A 17,723-nucleotide genomic window follows, 5' to 3' on the forward strand; every position below is an offset into this window, starting at 1 on the left:
ATTCAGGCACTGGTTATTATTTATCTACAGAAACTGTATTCATTCAAATGCCAGAGTATGTGAATGATTGAATCCACAGATATAAGTGAATATGAGAGTCTTAAAGGCCTTCTGAAAACGAGGATAGAACAATCCATAGATCAAAGGATTACAAGTTGAGTTAAAATATGCAAACCAAACTAAAGCCTCATAAACATCAGCTGGGGTCGCAAAATTAAGGAAAGAATCAACAGCAATCGCAATAGCATAAGGCAGCCAACAGATAAAGAAAACGCCCATAACAAGAGCCAGAGTTTTAGCTGCTTTTCTTTCTCTGTGTGCAGAGCTTTGACTGTTAACACCTGTGGTGGTCACAGACACTTTCACTGACAAAACCTTTGCATGTTTTCTCACAACATTAAATATGATGATATACAGAGAGCTCATTATAGTTCCTGGAATAATAAATGCTAAAATGACACAAGTTAGTCCCCATGCTTTGTTAAAAAACAGAACACAGCCTCCATAACAAGACATCTGTAATATAAAAGCTTCAAGACCAACAGCATTCACCCCTGAAAAAACAACAGAAAAACTGTACACAAATGAAAAGATCCATGTAAAGGTGATAAATACAGTCACAGTGTTGTTTGTGACCCTCATTCTGTACTTCAGAGGGTCACAGATGGCCCAGTATCTATCAATAGATATTAAACTAAGATGTATTAAAGATGAGATACTGAAGGTTGTGTCCAAGCTAGAATGAACTTTACAAATAACATCTCCCAAAAACCAGCAGCCCTCGACAGCTCGCACCATACTGTAGGGCATTACCAGTGAACCCAGCAGACAGTCACACACAGCCAATGACTGAACGAGCAGATGAGTTGGAGACTGAAGCTGTTTGAAGTGAGAGATGGAGATGATGATCAACAGATTCCCAAAAATTGTCGTGAGGATCATGAGTAACATGAAAGCGTACATTGTCAATTTAACAACAGTGAGACGATGAGATCTAGGACAAGAGTCTGGATGTAAAGGATAACACAGGAGAATATTCTCAGTTTCATTGAAAGACATCACGTTTGCCTGAACATCTGACAGGACTTCCTTTGTAATTGTTAACAGGTTGACAATTATTATCCAAAGTTTAAACAGAATCATTTTAGAAATTACAACATGGTTAAGGCAAATATCTAAAGAAACATAAACACACATACAGTACATGCCCATTCAATCCAACTCCCCAAATAAACTTGAAATAGCTCAGATGTGTTCATTTATACACATCAGGTCAGGTCTCAACCCCTCCCCAGCTGTATACGTAACTGATACACAAACAGTGTGACTCATGAGAGTAGATTAATTTGATGTTATCTGATATTATCTGTGACTTCATCTGATAGCGATAACAGACAATATTTTGCATCCTTCAAAATGGGGTTTGTGTAAGTCTTATATTATCCTGGCTCCCCCTTGCTATGTGTTAATAAGATTAATGTTAATAATGTACGTTAATATATTAATGTTTTTAATAGAAACAAAAGATTTAAGGGAATGTCTCTTATTTAATACTAAAATCTAAGTTTAGGTGTTTATCATAGATTTTGACATGGTTTATTATTAATAAAGTTTGTTAAAATGCAAGATTTATATATTTTATAATATATAACCACGTTTTTTTATGTATGAAGTCAAAAGTCTGGCATTGGCTTAATGTTACAATCCCCCGTCATCTGCCATTACTTTTCAGACTCCACTTCCCATAAACCTTTGCTCCCAGTCATCTATTATTCATTAAAGTCATCACCTGTTCACAATTATCCGGACTTTGTATATATACACTCCATCTTTGTCATAGGTCGGTTCTCGTCTATGTAACGTTTGTGTATACCATGTGTTCCATGTTCCTGTGTTTAACATGCTTAAGATTATTAAAACTACCATTATACTCCTCGCCTCCCATGTATGGTACCTCTGTTACAGAAGAACCAACCATAAAAAAGTAAGCTGTGTCTGTTGTTAGTGTTTTTGTTTTTCTGTGTAAGTCTTCATATGTTTTCCAAGTACCTACACACTCGAACTGCTGTTCGCTTAATGTGCCTTGAGCAGGGAGAACATTCCTTCAAGGAAGACTTATGTGAATTTTTTTAATTATCACCACTCACCACCTTCCTGGACTACGGCCTTTGCACCTTCCTGCATGTTTGCCTCAACCCCGCCACATGAGAACAGTTCTCCAGTGCCACCCCTCTCAAATGTTAGTCTGGAGCCCTGGTGACTGAAAACCAAGGTGACATCGAAGGGAAGAAGGAGCCCAACAGAGCCGGTGGGACAGAGCAACGAGGTGTAGTCAGAGAAGTGGAGTCCCAATCAAGGCGTAGCTGGAGGGACAAGGGAGTGTGGAGGACATAGTGCAGGGCTATTCAAATCTTACCCTGGAGGGCCGGAGCACTGCATGGTTTAGCTCAAACCCTAATCAAACTTACCCACCTGTGATTGTCTAGTGATCATGAAGACCTTGATTAGCTTGCTCAGGTGTGTTTGATCAGGGTTGGAGCTAAACTATGCAGTGCTTCGGCCCTCCAGGGTAACATTTGAATAGCCCTGACATAGTGGGATGAAAGGCCACTGTGGAGACAGGGGAGCTAGGAGCCAAGGTGAAGCTGATTGGTCAAAGGGTCAATAGGTGTGTCATTTCACTTTATTTATTATGACTCAACTTGTATATTTAAATGTTCTGATTTCTTTGTATGAATTCAATATTTGGCTTGATGGCTACATCTGGCAAAATGCAAGTTATTTACTCGCAGTCTGGAGCCCTGGTCACTCTGGCTCCATCACAATCTTCCGAATCCCTGTCTCTGCCTCAGTCGCCTGAGCCTCCAGCTCCACCTTGGCCATCTGGAACCTCGGCTTCCCCCTTGCTCTCCGTCTGCTCGTCTCCATACTGGGCCCCTCTCCAATCTGCTCTGTCTCAGTTGTTTGTCTCCCTGTCCTCGTCCTTTTCATCTCCACCAAGTTAATTAAAGTTTAATTAAAGTTAACAGTGGGTTTAAATGGTAAACTTACCTATTATTGAATCGTGACTTTATTCATTTATGATTAAACAGTTGTCAGTTCCTCTGAATACAGGGCCCCGTGCCCCTGGAGGTGACGAGCAGAGACGGTCCATTTGCATTGCTCTCGCCTTCTGCAGTCAATGGACACACAATCCCTGATCCAGTGTCTCCATTCCTTGCTATCCTGAGTTGTTTTATCTGAGTGCACCAAACATGACATCTAAATCCTTATTTACTTGCATATGTATGTCACTAAAAGTTATCTCCAGATGCGTGTAATGTCCTAGTCTTTCCGTCAAACAGTACACATAACGGGCACACAAAAACACATAAACAGGGGGCATGAAATTTGACGCGCCTTTTGGTATTCTAATAAAAGATGCAATTGCAAACAGCACATCTAAATTCTTATTTACTTTCATCTATCTCTGCACAGCAAGTTTATTCCATCACAGGCTTGTCCGGGCATTCCTTTGTGCTGTTTTCACAATAAACACGTGATGGAGTAATGGTGTTTGTAAACAAACATTATAGTCCTGGACCTGGCCTGTAGACCCGTTCGCAATTTAGTGTTGGGAGAATTTTTCACTTGAACTGAGTTAGTGGGTCCCTAGACATGAAAAATCACAGAGGTGCTCGTCCACCACAGTGCCACGAATTACATAATGGTCAAGTCAAATATGGCCGCCATCTGATGAAAATGAAAATCCAACTTCTTTGTTTCTGAATGTTTATACACATGTAATACATCTACTTTGACTATTTATAGTACGTAAAATTAATTTCTGCTATTGATGTGATCATATTTGGTGATTTTGACCTTAAAAGGGCATGGCCAAGGTTGTTTTCCTATTCTGAAGAACTGGCGCTCTACCGGTGCTTCTCTACAGGCCATTGGGTTGTGCAGGATCGCCCTGGCTTGTTCTGTGCTGTGGGAGGTGACATGAAGGTCAAGCAGACCATTCAGCAAGTGTCAAACGGTCCTGGAGGTCACTATGTAGTAGGAGCTACACACAATGCAAATGCTGTAGCAGAGTTTGAGCTCTTGTTCCATGATATTGGGATGATCACCAATATCCTCAACTTACCAACAACCAAACAGACAGAATGCCATGTCCAGCATGCTACTGAGCACCACTCGCTGCCTTACATTCAACCAAAATATTTTAAAGCTGCTGGACTTTGTACTAGAGCAGCAGAATCCATACTCCATGAGTATGTCAATGTGCCTGTTCCACTGCACAATCTGCTCACCAAGCAGGCTATTGACCAAGGTGTTGCTCTTCACTTGCTTAACTGTCTTCAAAATGGGAAACATGTCTACTGCTTGTACAGGCACACTGTAAAAAGTGAACATGTGCAGTTGTTGACTTAGTGAGCTATTTTTACCTGATTCTACCTATAAAAGTAATTTTGTAGCTGAAATCTACTTAAAGCAAGTGTATGTAACGTAGAACAAGGGAATGCTGTTTAAACTTAATAGGGTACATTCAACCAACATACAATTTCAATTTCTAGAGCTTGGGATGGACACATTTAACACAGCCCAAGACATAGAGGGCGGTATAGAGTTGTGTCATCTACAAGACAACTTCTCTTAAGGACAGAAAATAAAAAGAACACCTGAGGACATTTGAAATGAGAAGCAGCTGGAAGTGGTGTTTGTCGTTTGGTGCAACTCATTTAGCCAGCTTAAAAGTAAGTTGTGATTTTCCTTTTAATTTTAGTATAAAATACATTTATTAAGATTGTTAGTTGTTAGATGTGATTGATACTTTACTTTTGTTGGCAAAATGCAACACACAAATCTGTTTTGTTGTCATCATGACACCAACATTTCAGTTTAAGAAATTATTTTGGGTGTCAAAGACAAAAACATGTAAATGGTCAAATTAAATGGGTCTTATTCACCAAGTATTTTATGCACAAGTGGGAGGTGTGTATGACTATTAATAGGGGTCATTGAGCTTGAACTGGTTTTTGCAATGGCACACTTACAGAGGTGGTACATTTATTTCGTTAACGTGCATCTACTTGAGTACAATTTTGGAAAATATGCACTCTTAAGAGTACATTTAAAAAAATGGTACTTTTACGCTTACTTAGGAAACTTTTTACTTGTAGTTCATTACACTGTGCAGCATTCCTTCGTTACTGTATTTTAATTAATTACGAAATGTGTATTTTAATTTAAAATCGCTGTCTCGTGTTTCTGAGTCATTCGCAAATGAATAACTCGTTTGAGTCGGTTTCTTTACTAAGCAAATGGGCCAATTGTTTTGAATTGGTTCGCGAATCAGTTTGAATGAATTGTTTAGATCACTGCCAAAACTGAATCGTCATATAGGCACAAACTATTCGTCGTCTTACACAGTTAAACTCGCACAACCTCCAGAAATATTGTATACACGTGACTGAAACACAGAATGAAGAAAATCCATCGATGATTGATGTCTGATTCGCTGTATACTGTACTGTATGATGTAAGTGCTTCTCACAGCACACACGTGACATGAGATTCACAACAAAAGACAACATGAGTTTTGTCTAAAATCAGTTTTAAGTATTTTTAAGTTAAGTGTAAGCTGTTGATGTCCATTTTAGAAGATTCTCTGAGTTAACTTTAATATGCAAAACTCTACTTGTCTGATATTTAAGCTTCGCTACATCAACATTGAGACTACAGTTAATTTTATAGATATGCTTGTCTATTCGGTATAAAATATTTTTTTAATCTCTACTGTTTGTGTATGTTGCAATTTTATAAATGCTGTTTAAGTGTCCTTTTATATGCATTGGCACAATACAGGTCAGGCAAAATTGCTCTGTTTGCTGTGGAATTAAGCAATGTCTAAACATTAAAAGGTGAACATGACACAAAAGTACAGAATGTCACATTTATTTTGAATGTTTTAACATGCACAATATTCCAGCTCAATGACACGACAACACGTTTGTATTTTAATACTTCTAACTAATGTGGGCATATTAAGACCATTGGCTGATGATCTGTGTCCTGATACATTCATTGTTCACACATAAAAAGCAGAGAATGTGTATTGTCAGTTTGATCCTTGAGTCTTGCATTTGGGTACAACACACAAGTCTCCATTAAATGGTTGTTGTTCTTTGTTGGTAAAGCATATATGTGTTGATTGAAACATAATCAAATGTTTATAAAACGTGACATTCTGTACTTCTGAAATACTGGTTCATCTTACCAATTTCTGGTCTCCACAGCAAACAGAAAAAAATTTATACTGATGGAGGGCACTGTATATAGTGTGTGTGTGTGTGTGTGTGTGTGTGTATACAGACACAGACGCGCATGCACCTGCACAGACGCACATGCACAGACACAGACACAGATGCACATGCACAAGATGCATGTGCACAGACACATGTGCACAGACACGCGCACAGACACACGCACAGACACACGCACAGACACACATGCACAGACACACATGCACAGACACACATGCACAGACACATACACACGCACAGACACACACACACGCACAGACACACACACACACGCACAGACACACACACACGCACAGACACACACACACGCACAGACACACACACACGCACAGACACACATGCACAGACACACACACACGCACAGATACACATGCACAGACACACACACACACACACGCACAGATACATGCATGTGTGTCTATTCTCGTTGTCAGACATATTGCTGCTTATCCTGTTGTTTAGTTACCCGAAGCAGTGTGTACATTTTAGCAGCATCTAGCGGTGTGGTTGCACATTGCAAAGTTAAGGTTAAATTGAGAATGATTATTGAACGTTTAGGCAATTTTGATTGCAAAGGATTTAGTGTTGTACATAAAATAAATTTTATATTGTTTTCTTTTAGGACATTAATGTGGACATGCAAAGATTGTGATGCATCTTTTCAAAGAAGATCTGTTCTCCTTAAACACTACAGACTGGACCATAAGCACCATGGAAGAGGTCATTTGTATCCATGCACATATGTGAACTGCCCCTGCCGCTTTAAAACTTGGAATGCTTTAATAAGCCATTTATCAAGAGGCCATCCATCTAAGCAACAACATCAAGCTGTTGCAACTGTTATATACACATGTCATGTTTGTGGCTGCAATCAGCTTTCATCAGACAAAGAATACTTTCAACACATTAGTGTGCATCTTAAAAACTATGAGACAATCAATTGTATGTTTTTAGGTTGCTCTTATGAAACCAACATTTATAACAATTTTAAAACCCACAAATACAGAAAACACAGACATTTCCGATTGGAAGACTTCAAGCCTGGAGTTGTTGAACAAAGGCCAATTTCAGGCTTGCCATTAGAAAGTGCTAATACATCAGAATTTGAGGAATCAACCAGTAAGGAATGTACAAGTCCAGGCTTTGCCAATGAAGACCAAGACCAGTTGAATGACATTGAAGTAAACCTAGCTTCACTTTTATTAAAGCTAGAAAACATATATCTTGTATCTAGCTCAGCTATTAATGATCTTCTCTGTGAGTTACGGTACTTAATTGGCTCACTGAGTGTGCCAGCTACACTGAGAATTGTTAGTCAGGTCTTTCAGCATCACAGCTACCAGATAGAGGAGAGTGTACTGCAGGAGTTGGCATCAACACTTTGTAAGTCAAATCCGATTCATTGTGCAATTGCAGACAATGGTCCACTGTCCACTTCATGGAGACGAAAGGCTTACTATAGGAGTCATTTTAATGTGGTTGAGCCAACTGAATATGTGTTAGACCCAAAGAAAAACAAAACATTCCAGTATGTACCATTATTGAAATCTTTACAGCAGGTGTTAAATTGTCAACCCATCTTGGATAAAGTAATAAACTTTACAGAAGGAACATCAGAACCACACACTGAAACACCAGTGTATAAATCATATCGTGATGGACTACATTTTAAAGAGAATCCTTTACTTTCAGAAGCCTCAGTTATTTCTTTGATACTGTATGTGGATGATTTTGAAATCTGCAATCCTCTTGGCACATCAAAGAAAAAACACAAAGTTTGTGGAGTTTATTGGGTTCTAGGAAGCTTACCCTCATATTGTCAGTCATCTTTGTCATCAATTTATTTGGCTGCTTTAATCAAATCTGAAGATGTTAAGAGTTATGGGTACGAGAAGGTGCTGCAGCCACTGATAAATGATCTTGTAAACTTGGAGCAGCATGGTGTTTTCATTAGCAAGTTGGGCAGGGTTTTAAAAGGTACAGTTCAATTTGTGGTTGCTGATAATCTTGCTGCACATGGTATTGGAGGATTTGTTGAGAGCTTTTCTGGAACTCATGTGTGCAGGTTTTGTACTGCTGAAAAGTCAGAAATACAGTCACAAGAAGTTAGAAGCGGTACATTTTGTTCCAGAACAAAAGAAATTCATGAAGAGCACCTTGAAACAATCAGACAAAAGTCATTGCCCAGTTACTGTGGTGTGAAGAAAAGTTGCATTTTGTCAGAAAAACTGTCATTTTTCAATGTAACCTCTGGATTTCCACCTGATATTGCCCATGACCTATTTGAAGGAATTGTGCCAGTTGAAATTGCCCTGTGCCTGTCTGTACTTATCTCCAAGAAGTATTTCACTTTGGATGATCTAAATCAGTCAATACACAACTTTCCTTTTAAGTGGACTGACAAAACAAATCGCCCTCATTCTATCCCTCTCAACTTTGCATCAAAAAAAACTGTGGGTGGAAATGCTCATGAAAATTGGGCTTTGATAAGATTTTTGCCTCTGTTGATTGGCAGTAAGGTTCCCCATGAGGAACAAGCATGGCAGATCTTGACAGACTTGAAAGATATTGTAGACCTTGTTGTCACTCCAGTTCACACTGAAGATTCTATACCATATCTTGATTTTAAGATCTCAGAACACAGAGTGAGATTTCAAGAGGTATTTCCAGATTCAACACTTCGGCCAAAGCACCATTACTTGGAGCACTATCCCCAACTTATTCGTCAGTTTGGTCCACTGGTGGCAGTTTGGACGATGCGTTTTGAATCCAAACATAGCTTCTTTAAGAGAGTTGTCAGACACACAAGCTGCTTTAAGAATGTGCTCCAGTCATTGTCAATGAAACATCAATTTCAGATAGCATATTATTAGCATGTGAGCTCTGTCCCCAAACCATCTCTTGAAGTTACAGATGTTTCTACACTACCACTTGATGTTCTAAATGAAAACATTGCACAAGCACTGAAGCAAAAATATGTGCATATTGAGGAGGCATGTTTGTCGAAAAATGTAACATACAATGGCCTAAATTACAAGACTGGAATGATTTTGGCACATGGCTCCCTTGCAGGACTCCCAGAGTTTTGTGAAATTGTCCAAATGGTTGTTGTGCTAGACGGATTATGTTTTATTGTCAGGAAGCTGAAGGCGTGGTACTTTGAACACTACAGATCATTTATTTTGGAAAAGTCTTTGAATTCAGAAGTGTTGCTTGTAGAGCCTCATGAATTAAGGGATGTGTACCCACTTGCAGATTACTGTGTTTCAGGGATGCATCTTACAACAGTTAAGAGATACATACATGGTTAGGTATGTAACCACTTGTATATAAGGAATTTGACTGATGTATTTCACTTTATTTAGTGACTATTATTAATGTTATGTCTTTTCTCTCTTTAGATTGTCACAATGGCTTGCACAAAGAACATAGGGCTTCGAGTACTTTTTGGAAAAGATGATGCACACAAAATGTTCATTCCTAATGGCTTGCCTGCATCCCTGGATGATATGCTTGAGAAAGTAAAGACGACTTTTAATTTGATAGGAAACATAAGGCTGCAGTACTTGGATGCTGATTTTGATGAATTTGTTAATGTAACTGACATTTCTGAAATACAACATCTTGGCACCATAAAGGTAATTCAGCTACAGGATGAAATGTTTCCAGTGCAAGAATTAGGCTCTCCAGCCACCTCAGGATTGACCATGGAGATGGATGACGTTACATCTGCAATACAGAATGCAGCACAGAAAGCCCAAACATTTCCCATCCTGAGTCTGTTTTGTCCAGAACCCATCCATGGCCAACAAATTTCCCAATCCCGTGCTTCTCATATGAGACTGAGCTTCAATTAGAAAGGGGAAATGCTGAATATCAAGCTAATAAGAAGGTGTTGACTGTTGGGTCGAAGATGAAAAATGACATTCTACAAAAAGTGGCAGAACAAATCTACAAATTTAAAGCATATCCATTAGACACTGATTTTAGTGAGGTAGCAGAGGCATTAGTGGAGAGACATCCTTGCCTAAAGGAGCTCGGTTCCTGTTGTGGATCCTATGGATTGAAGCAGAGGCTAAAATTTAAAATGGCCAACTACAGAAAAATGCTGAAATTACATGGTTGTGCCGAAATTAATATTAATTCACTAAAAGCTAAAGGTAATGAAGATGATCACCCATCTAAGAATATTAAAAGACCAAGACGAGCAGAGGCAAACTACTGTCCTTGTCTGCCAGTTGGTGAAACGAGAGAGCCTTGAAAAACTGCGCATAACTCTTTTGAATGAAGCGAAGAAAAAAAACAATGATAAAGTAATTCGTGAAATTTTGGCAAAGCCTTTTGCCTATAGGCGTTATGAAATCGTCACAGAACAGCCAAAAATAGCAGATTTTATGAATAGATGGCCTACTCTTTTCCAGGAGAATAAGGTATGTTTTTGGCACGTAAAGCTTATGTTTGATTTTACTGTAATTGCTATGTTGCCTAATGAGAACACACTTCTGTTTTTTATCTTTTAGATCAATGCAGAATTTCTCCGCATCACAACAGTCCCCCTTCAGATTCGATTCTTTGCAGAATTAGACAGACTTTCCACAAATCTTGTAAAAGTTATCAGAGGCAGAGGTGGAGCCATTCGTTTCAAAACTAGCCTATATGTGTTGGCATTTGATGAGGTACACTAAACTTCACAGTTCAGTTTTTGTTGTATTCACAGCCTGCTTTAGTTTACATTTTTGCTGCACTCCCTTTATTTATTGGTATTTACTGCTGACAAATCTTTAAATAATTTTCAGACTAGTGACATAAATATAAGGAGAGAGTGTATCCTTAGATCCATCATTCTCTACCTTGGTGAGGATGACAAAAACCTGATAAAAGACTACATGGTAAGGACAATTAATATTAATATTGATGATGGCCACTGTTCTGTGCTAATATGGTAACTTGTTTGTAGAGTATTTTAAGCATTTTGGAGACATTTTAAATGTATAACATTTTCTATTAAAGTTACATAATTTTTAAGATGTGCTTTAACATTAGAAATGCTTTAAATGTCGAAGTCCTGTTGTGTAGCTGAAGTGTTTAACCATTTTGTGTGTGTGTGTGGCACTGGTTTTGGCAGGTACAACTTTTAATTATTATAATGTGTGGTGTACCCTTTTTTTAATTTCTTTTGCAGGATATACAAGATGAGCAGGAATCAGATGACCTCTCTAAACAGACAATGGCCATCTTTGTGAAACGAAAACCATGTGAGAGACCCTTTGAAATGCCAGATGACGTGGGAATCGTCATAGAAGGAAATGTGGTGTTGAATAATTTAAAATCAGTTGCATCTGCCTTTTCTTTTCTTTTTGGCCTAATGTATTGTTTAAACCTCAGCTACCCACGAGATTTAAAATACACATTTGAGATGATACAAAAGTTTTTATGGACCTTGAAGGTCAGAAAAAGTCCAGCAAGGTGCACAATCTTTATGTGAAGTTGCTACAAACAGAGTAAGCATTTGGGTGGGAGGACAAGTAATTTATTATAATTATTTGGCTGAAATATTTTTGATATCAAGGACCGATGGTTTAACATTATGTAGCATCTACACTGTTTTGGTTTGTCTGAAGTCTTTATTATCCAAGCTTTTCTTCTCTAGGTTGCTGATTAATTTTTATTTGTTGTGACTCAGCAAAGGAAAAAAATGGCATTGATAAATTGATTATTAAAAACAAGAAGTTATCAGTTACATGAAGTTGTGATTCATTGTGTTTGTCTTACATTATTTTAAATAAAACCAAGTGTTATGCGTATGGTGTCAAAATATAGTTATTAGGAGAGCCGGATCCACCTTTGAGGTTACCATGGTCTGAACCTCTGTTTTTCCAAGGTGTATCACAGAGATTCAGACCATTGGAAGGAAATATGCAAGAAGATTAATATCCTAGGTTCACCACTGAACACTCTTAAAACAAATTTTGTCTTGTTAAGGGCAACACATCTTTGTGTTATTTTTGGAGGAACAAACTTTGTGTTGTTTTAACGGATCTTGTGTTGTCCCTTTAATTTATTTGAACTCAAAATCCACATGAAATTACACATAATTTGTTAAAATAACACAATGTGTTAAATAGGATAACCCAAAACAATGTGTTAGAATGAACACATCCTTGACTGAAGAAACATCAGAGCCAGCTGCAAATTTCATGTATATTTGTTTTGACGAGATCTGAGGTGCAATTTCTGGGCAATCATCTGGCTCGGGGCCACAGAGAACCGCATGATCTCTGCAAATACACACAAAAATTGCAGTTGGCTTAGATGTTTCTTCAGTGGTGAACCTAGGATATTAGTTGTCTTGCATATATCTAATTGCCATTGGCAGTCTTTGGTCTAATAGAATGTAATATTTGTTTGACATCAGTCATAATTATTTGTCTGCAGAGTTTAATCATTTTATCCATGCACTATAGCTATATATTTTCACTTCAATGTTAGCTTGGAGCACTGCCTGTGTACTTTTGATTGAATCTTTTTCCCTGTTACAAACTTTTTATATTTTTCAATAAAATGTTTTGTATCACATTTAATTTTAGTAAAAACATAAAGATAATCCGATTACATGCCCTTTAAAACATATAAATGCATTAACAATAAAATGAAAAAGCAGGATTGTGTTTTATCATATTTTGCTTTAGTGTAAATGTAAAATAAAGGTAATCCTGGATTGTATTGAAGTTGAACTTGCTATTAAGTGTTGTGATATTCAGGGAATATCAGGGTTCTATTTAACTGTAAGTACATGTAAACCGAGCACCAATGATAAACTTTATTGCATGACATGCCCCCTACCTTTCGCCACCGCCATTCCGACCTGCAGCAAACCATAATTGAGTGCGACTGCCTCCTGCGCTAACTGCCAGGGCACAGCTGACCCTACTCAGGTAATCAGGCAGAGAGCGATATAAAGGCCACAAGAAGCAGCAGGGACTGTTTACACGAGACAAGTTTCAACTGGAATCTGAAACAGTTATATTTTTTTTATAGAAAACAAGGTTGTGAAAACGGGTTTTAATGTAAAGGTTTTAAAAAAAATATGTTGCTAACTTGCTATGCGCTGAGTGTAGACTACAAAAATGAATCTGTGAAAACTGTGACGGTGTGGGTGCGCTTGTTCGTGTTGACTGTGTTTGTATGCAGATTAAATGAGGCGTGCAGTCCATACTGTAGCTTGTAAGCACTAACGACGGGTCTGGCATACATCGTACAATGATAGTCGTTTTCGCGGATCCGTGTGATCAGATTTTTTGTCTATACAAAGAAAAAATTTTTAGTACATTGGTGTCGTATGAACGTATCAGTAAAATACCCTGTCTAATGTGTGTTCCCCTTTTCATAGGAAGCGACTTAATGCTGCGTTCCAGGCATGTTTTTGAACACGTGAACTACGACTTCAAAACCACGACTCACGACTCTGAACTGGGAGTATGCGTTCCAGGCAGCCTGTAACCCGTGTTTTTACAACCTTCTACCTGTGAAAGTGCACTGGAACGACAGTCAAATCCGTGACTTCCTACCCGAGTTCAGAGTCCTGAGTCGTGGTTTTGAAGTCATGATTTATGGGTTACAGGTTGCCTGGAACACAGCATAAGACCCAGGCTGAGCTGACATAACTATCCAGTACTGCACGAAGCAAGCGATTCCCCGAATTCACCAGGATGCCCAAAATCACGAGGCACCCACAAAGCCCAGGAGGACATATCAGCCCCTCACTGCCCCCCATTCCCTTCACTATTGTTAATAAAATGCCCCACTTGGGCATTTAAGCATCTGTCTGTGTCCTGCCTCCTTACTGCCCTGCTAAAATAAAAACTGATTAAAGTGCTTTTTAAAGAATGTATTGGAAGCTGTAAATGAGATTTCACTTTGTAACATAATTTCTGTACTAAAGTAAAAATTATTTTTATGCTATGCATAACGTTACATAAGAGTGAAAACATATTTTAATTTTATTAAATAAATTACCTTGCATCAAAGTAAAATATTGATTTGAGGTTATGCTACATATGATGTTACATAAAAATGAAACTATATTTTGATTTTATAAAAGAAATTACCTTACATGGAAGTAAAAACGTGATTTGAAGTTATGCTACACATGAAGTTACATCAAAATGAAACTGTATTTTGACCTAATAAAAGAAATTACCTTATATGAAAGTAAAAACTTGATTTGAAGTTAAGCAACACATGAATTTGCATCAAAATGAAACAGGACATTTGCATAATAAAATAAATGACCTTACATCAAAGTAAAAAGATAATTTCAAGTTATGCTACATATGAAGTAACAACAAAATGAAACTATATTTTGACCTTATAAAATAAATTACTTTACATCAAAGTGAAAACATGTTTTGAAGTTATGCTACACATGAAATTACATTAAAGTCACACTGATATTTGCCTCTATACAACACATGAGGTCACATCAATGCAAAATTGGGATTGCAGGTAATACAAAATATGAAGTGACAGCAGACTTAAATTTAGATTTCAACTAATATAACATACATATTTACATCAAAGTGGAAATAAAGTTTCAATGTGTAAGACAAAATAGGTAATGTCAAACTTGCAATCTGATTTAAAATTGCAGGACAAACCAAGTTACAGCCAATGACAGTTTTGCCTTAGTAAAACCTTGGCATTTCGGGTTGGTTGAATTGAGTTATTCTCAGTCATCTAAAATGAGATATTAACTTCAACAAACTCAGTTAATGCAGATGTTACCAAATGAAGTACAATTTCTAAGTTGATCTGACAAAACATTTTTTACAGTGCAGGAAAGGTTAGTTGGGAAAACCAAGAAAATTAGTACAACTGTGTCAAAGAGAAAACTACCTCAGTTCAACGAACAACTACAAAAGACACTAAAAATCAGTATGACGGAGCACAAGTTAGTCTCATCTAAATACATGGCAGAAGCACATAGGAGTATGGTCATTGCTATAAAGTGGAACATGAGTATCCGGCAGATACTTTCTCATGATGTGCTTTCAGCATCTCCCCTGTTTGATGTCGACCTTTCAGCTCATGACAACAAGTCAAAACTAGTCAGTGAGCCTCCACTTGATCTCACCCAATGGAGTCCTGAGTCTACTTATGCCACTCATGTTGTGGTAGACTTTATATCAAAGATGCGACAGATAGCTCTAGCACAATTCCCTACTTTAGGTGCTGTCATTAATGCCATCATCAGCTCAACACCATCCCTCTGCCAAGAGCCAGAGTTCATCCATCTTGTACAAGATTTCTACATTGAGATGTCCCTAAAAGAAGGGGAGCACATGCGGAGTACAGACTCGAAAACATGCATCGACATCATTGGCATGAACAGACACACACCCATCCCTCAGCAACTTGACAAGTTTTGGTGGTCTGAGGAGAATAAGCAGAATCTCCAACTGTTGAAGGATATGGTGTTCAATTGAGCCAGTGCCAATGCTTCTGACATTGTCAGCTCTATTTTCATTGATGATGAGGTGCTTCCAGCGAAGGCAGCTGGTGGCGGAGAGATCTGAGACCTTTGAACTGGATTGAGGAGACTGATGCCAGGTTGCTGGTGCATGTTGAGTGGGCTGTTTATGTGAAGCAGTGCAAGAGAGTTGTCATAGTCTCCAATGACACAGACACCTTTGCATTGCTTCTCCACTACAGCCCATACTTCCAAGAGCTCAGGATGTAGGAGATCTGGCAGCAGTATGGCACTGGTGAGAGGTGGCGAATGCTTCCAATCTATAATTCAGTCTGCATGATTTTCTGAATGAAAATGACTTAATTCGTGGCACTATGGCAGACGAGCACCTCTGTGATTTTTCATGTCCAGGGACCCACTAACTCAGTTCAGATAAGAAATTCCCCCAACACCAATTGCGAACGGGTCTACAGGCCAGGTCCAGGACTATAATGTTTGTTTACAGACACCATTACCCCATCAGGAATTGGATTCTTAATAAGTTGACCACACTCATCTCTTGTTGTGTTTGTACTATAATGATTAAAAAAACATAAATAAGATTCCAGACAACAACAGGCAGTTCTTCTTTTGTGCTTTTTACTGCACAAAAGTAAAAACTCTTGCTGGCCAGCCAAACAGTACTTATACCAGAGTTCAATAACAACTCAATACACTACAACTCTTAGTAAATGCACCATGATTACTATAGTATTTGTAACCAAAAACATGGATAGACTTTTTCTGTAGTAAAATCATGGTTTTTATAAGGTATACTTGTGAAATTATAACAAAATATTTCAATAGAATAGAATATGGTAACACTTTAGCTTAGGGAACACTTATTCCTTTTTAACTATGCTTTTTGCCTCAGTAAACTCCCAATTTACTGATAATCAATAGCTAATAATGTAGCGGTTATGTTTAGGTATCAGATTGGGTTAAGGGATGTACAATATGGTAATGCAGAACAAGACATTAATATTTCCTTTATAAGCACAAACAAACAGCCAATATGTAAGCTAATAAGATACTAGTTTAAAAGTAAAAATTGGTCCCTATACTGGTCCCTATACTAAAGTGTTACCAAATGAATATATATATATATATATATATATATATATATATATATATATATATATATATATATATATATATATATATATATGTAGTACTGCGCAAAAGTAAAAGTCTTAGGCCACCATGCTGTTGTTGTTTTTGATATTGTATATTGATCCTATATAATTATTTCTCAGTCTCTTTATTAGAATACAGAGAGAGTAATTTCCTCTTACATTCCTGCCTAAAAGGCTTATTATGAGAGTCTTTTGTTTCCTCAGCTGTCAATCACAGATTATTCATGAGCTTTTACGCCTTCTCGCATATGGCTTTTCCCAGGCAAAACTGTCTTAGAAATTCTAAATCAATATTTTTATGTGAATGAGTAGGCAGAATGATTTTCACATCATTTTGAAAAAAAAACTCTAGACTATCCTGTTTTGAAAAGTCTTGGGAAAACATGTTTAGAACGAGTTTTGTAGACTTATATCAGTGACTTAAAATGTTTGCTTTTTCAAAACCTATGCATAAACATTTTTCTCTCAAAAATACAAACATGTACATACATATAATATTGTAGCCCAGTTTGTGCTGAACACCGTGTAATGAGTCTTTTGCCATTATTATGTTTTAAAGCAACTGAAAAAAACACAAATGTCCCCATGGCCCAAATGTCTCAAATCACAAACCATACAGACTATAGATGTCAGACATTTAAAAACAAGTTAAAAACATTTGCTATATATCTTAGATCTAAAGCTGTCTGGCATCTTTTGCTTGATGTGTTGTTTAAATCCTCTTGTTTATTTATTCAGTCATTGGTTATTATTTATCTTCAGAAACTGTAT

At 37.6% G+C, this 17,723-nt stretch overlaps 2 protein-coding genes across 2 annotated transcripts; one reads left to right on the forward strand and one right to left on the reverse strand.

Moving 5' to 3' along the window:
* Positions 1–39: 39 nt before the first annotated feature.
* Positions 40–1,059, reverse strand: LOC135737897 (trace amine-associated receptor 4-like). The gene has a single exon (XM_065255760.1). It carries the CDS (start codon positions 1,057–1,059, stop codon positions 40–42), a length of 1,020 nt encoding a protein of 339 aa, XP_065111832.1.
* Positions 1,060–9,190: 8,131 nt separating this feature from the next.
* Positions 9,191–12,046, forward strand: LOC135738348 (uncharacterized). The gene is made up of 5 exons (XM_065256355.1): positions 9,191–9,619; positions 9,710–9,829; positions 10,829–10,984; positions 11,105–11,197; positions 11,491–12,046. Exons 2-5 carry the CDS (start codon positions 9,719–9,721, stop codon positions 11,791–11,793), a joined length of 663 nt encoding a protein of 220 aa, XP_065112427.1. The 5' UTR covers positions 9,191–9,619; positions 9,710–9,718; the 3' UTR covers positions 11,794–12,046.
* Positions 12,047–17,723: the final 5,677 nt, after the last annotated feature.

Source organism: Paramisgurnus dabryanus, chromosome 12 (assembly GCF_030506205.2).
Source record: "Paramisgurnus dabryanus chromosome 12, PD_genome_1.1, whole genome shotgun sequence".
In the NCBI taxonomy this organism is placed as follows: Eukaryota; Metazoa; Chordata; class Actinopteri; order Cypriniformes; family Cobitidae; genus Paramisgurnus; species Paramisgurnus dabryanus.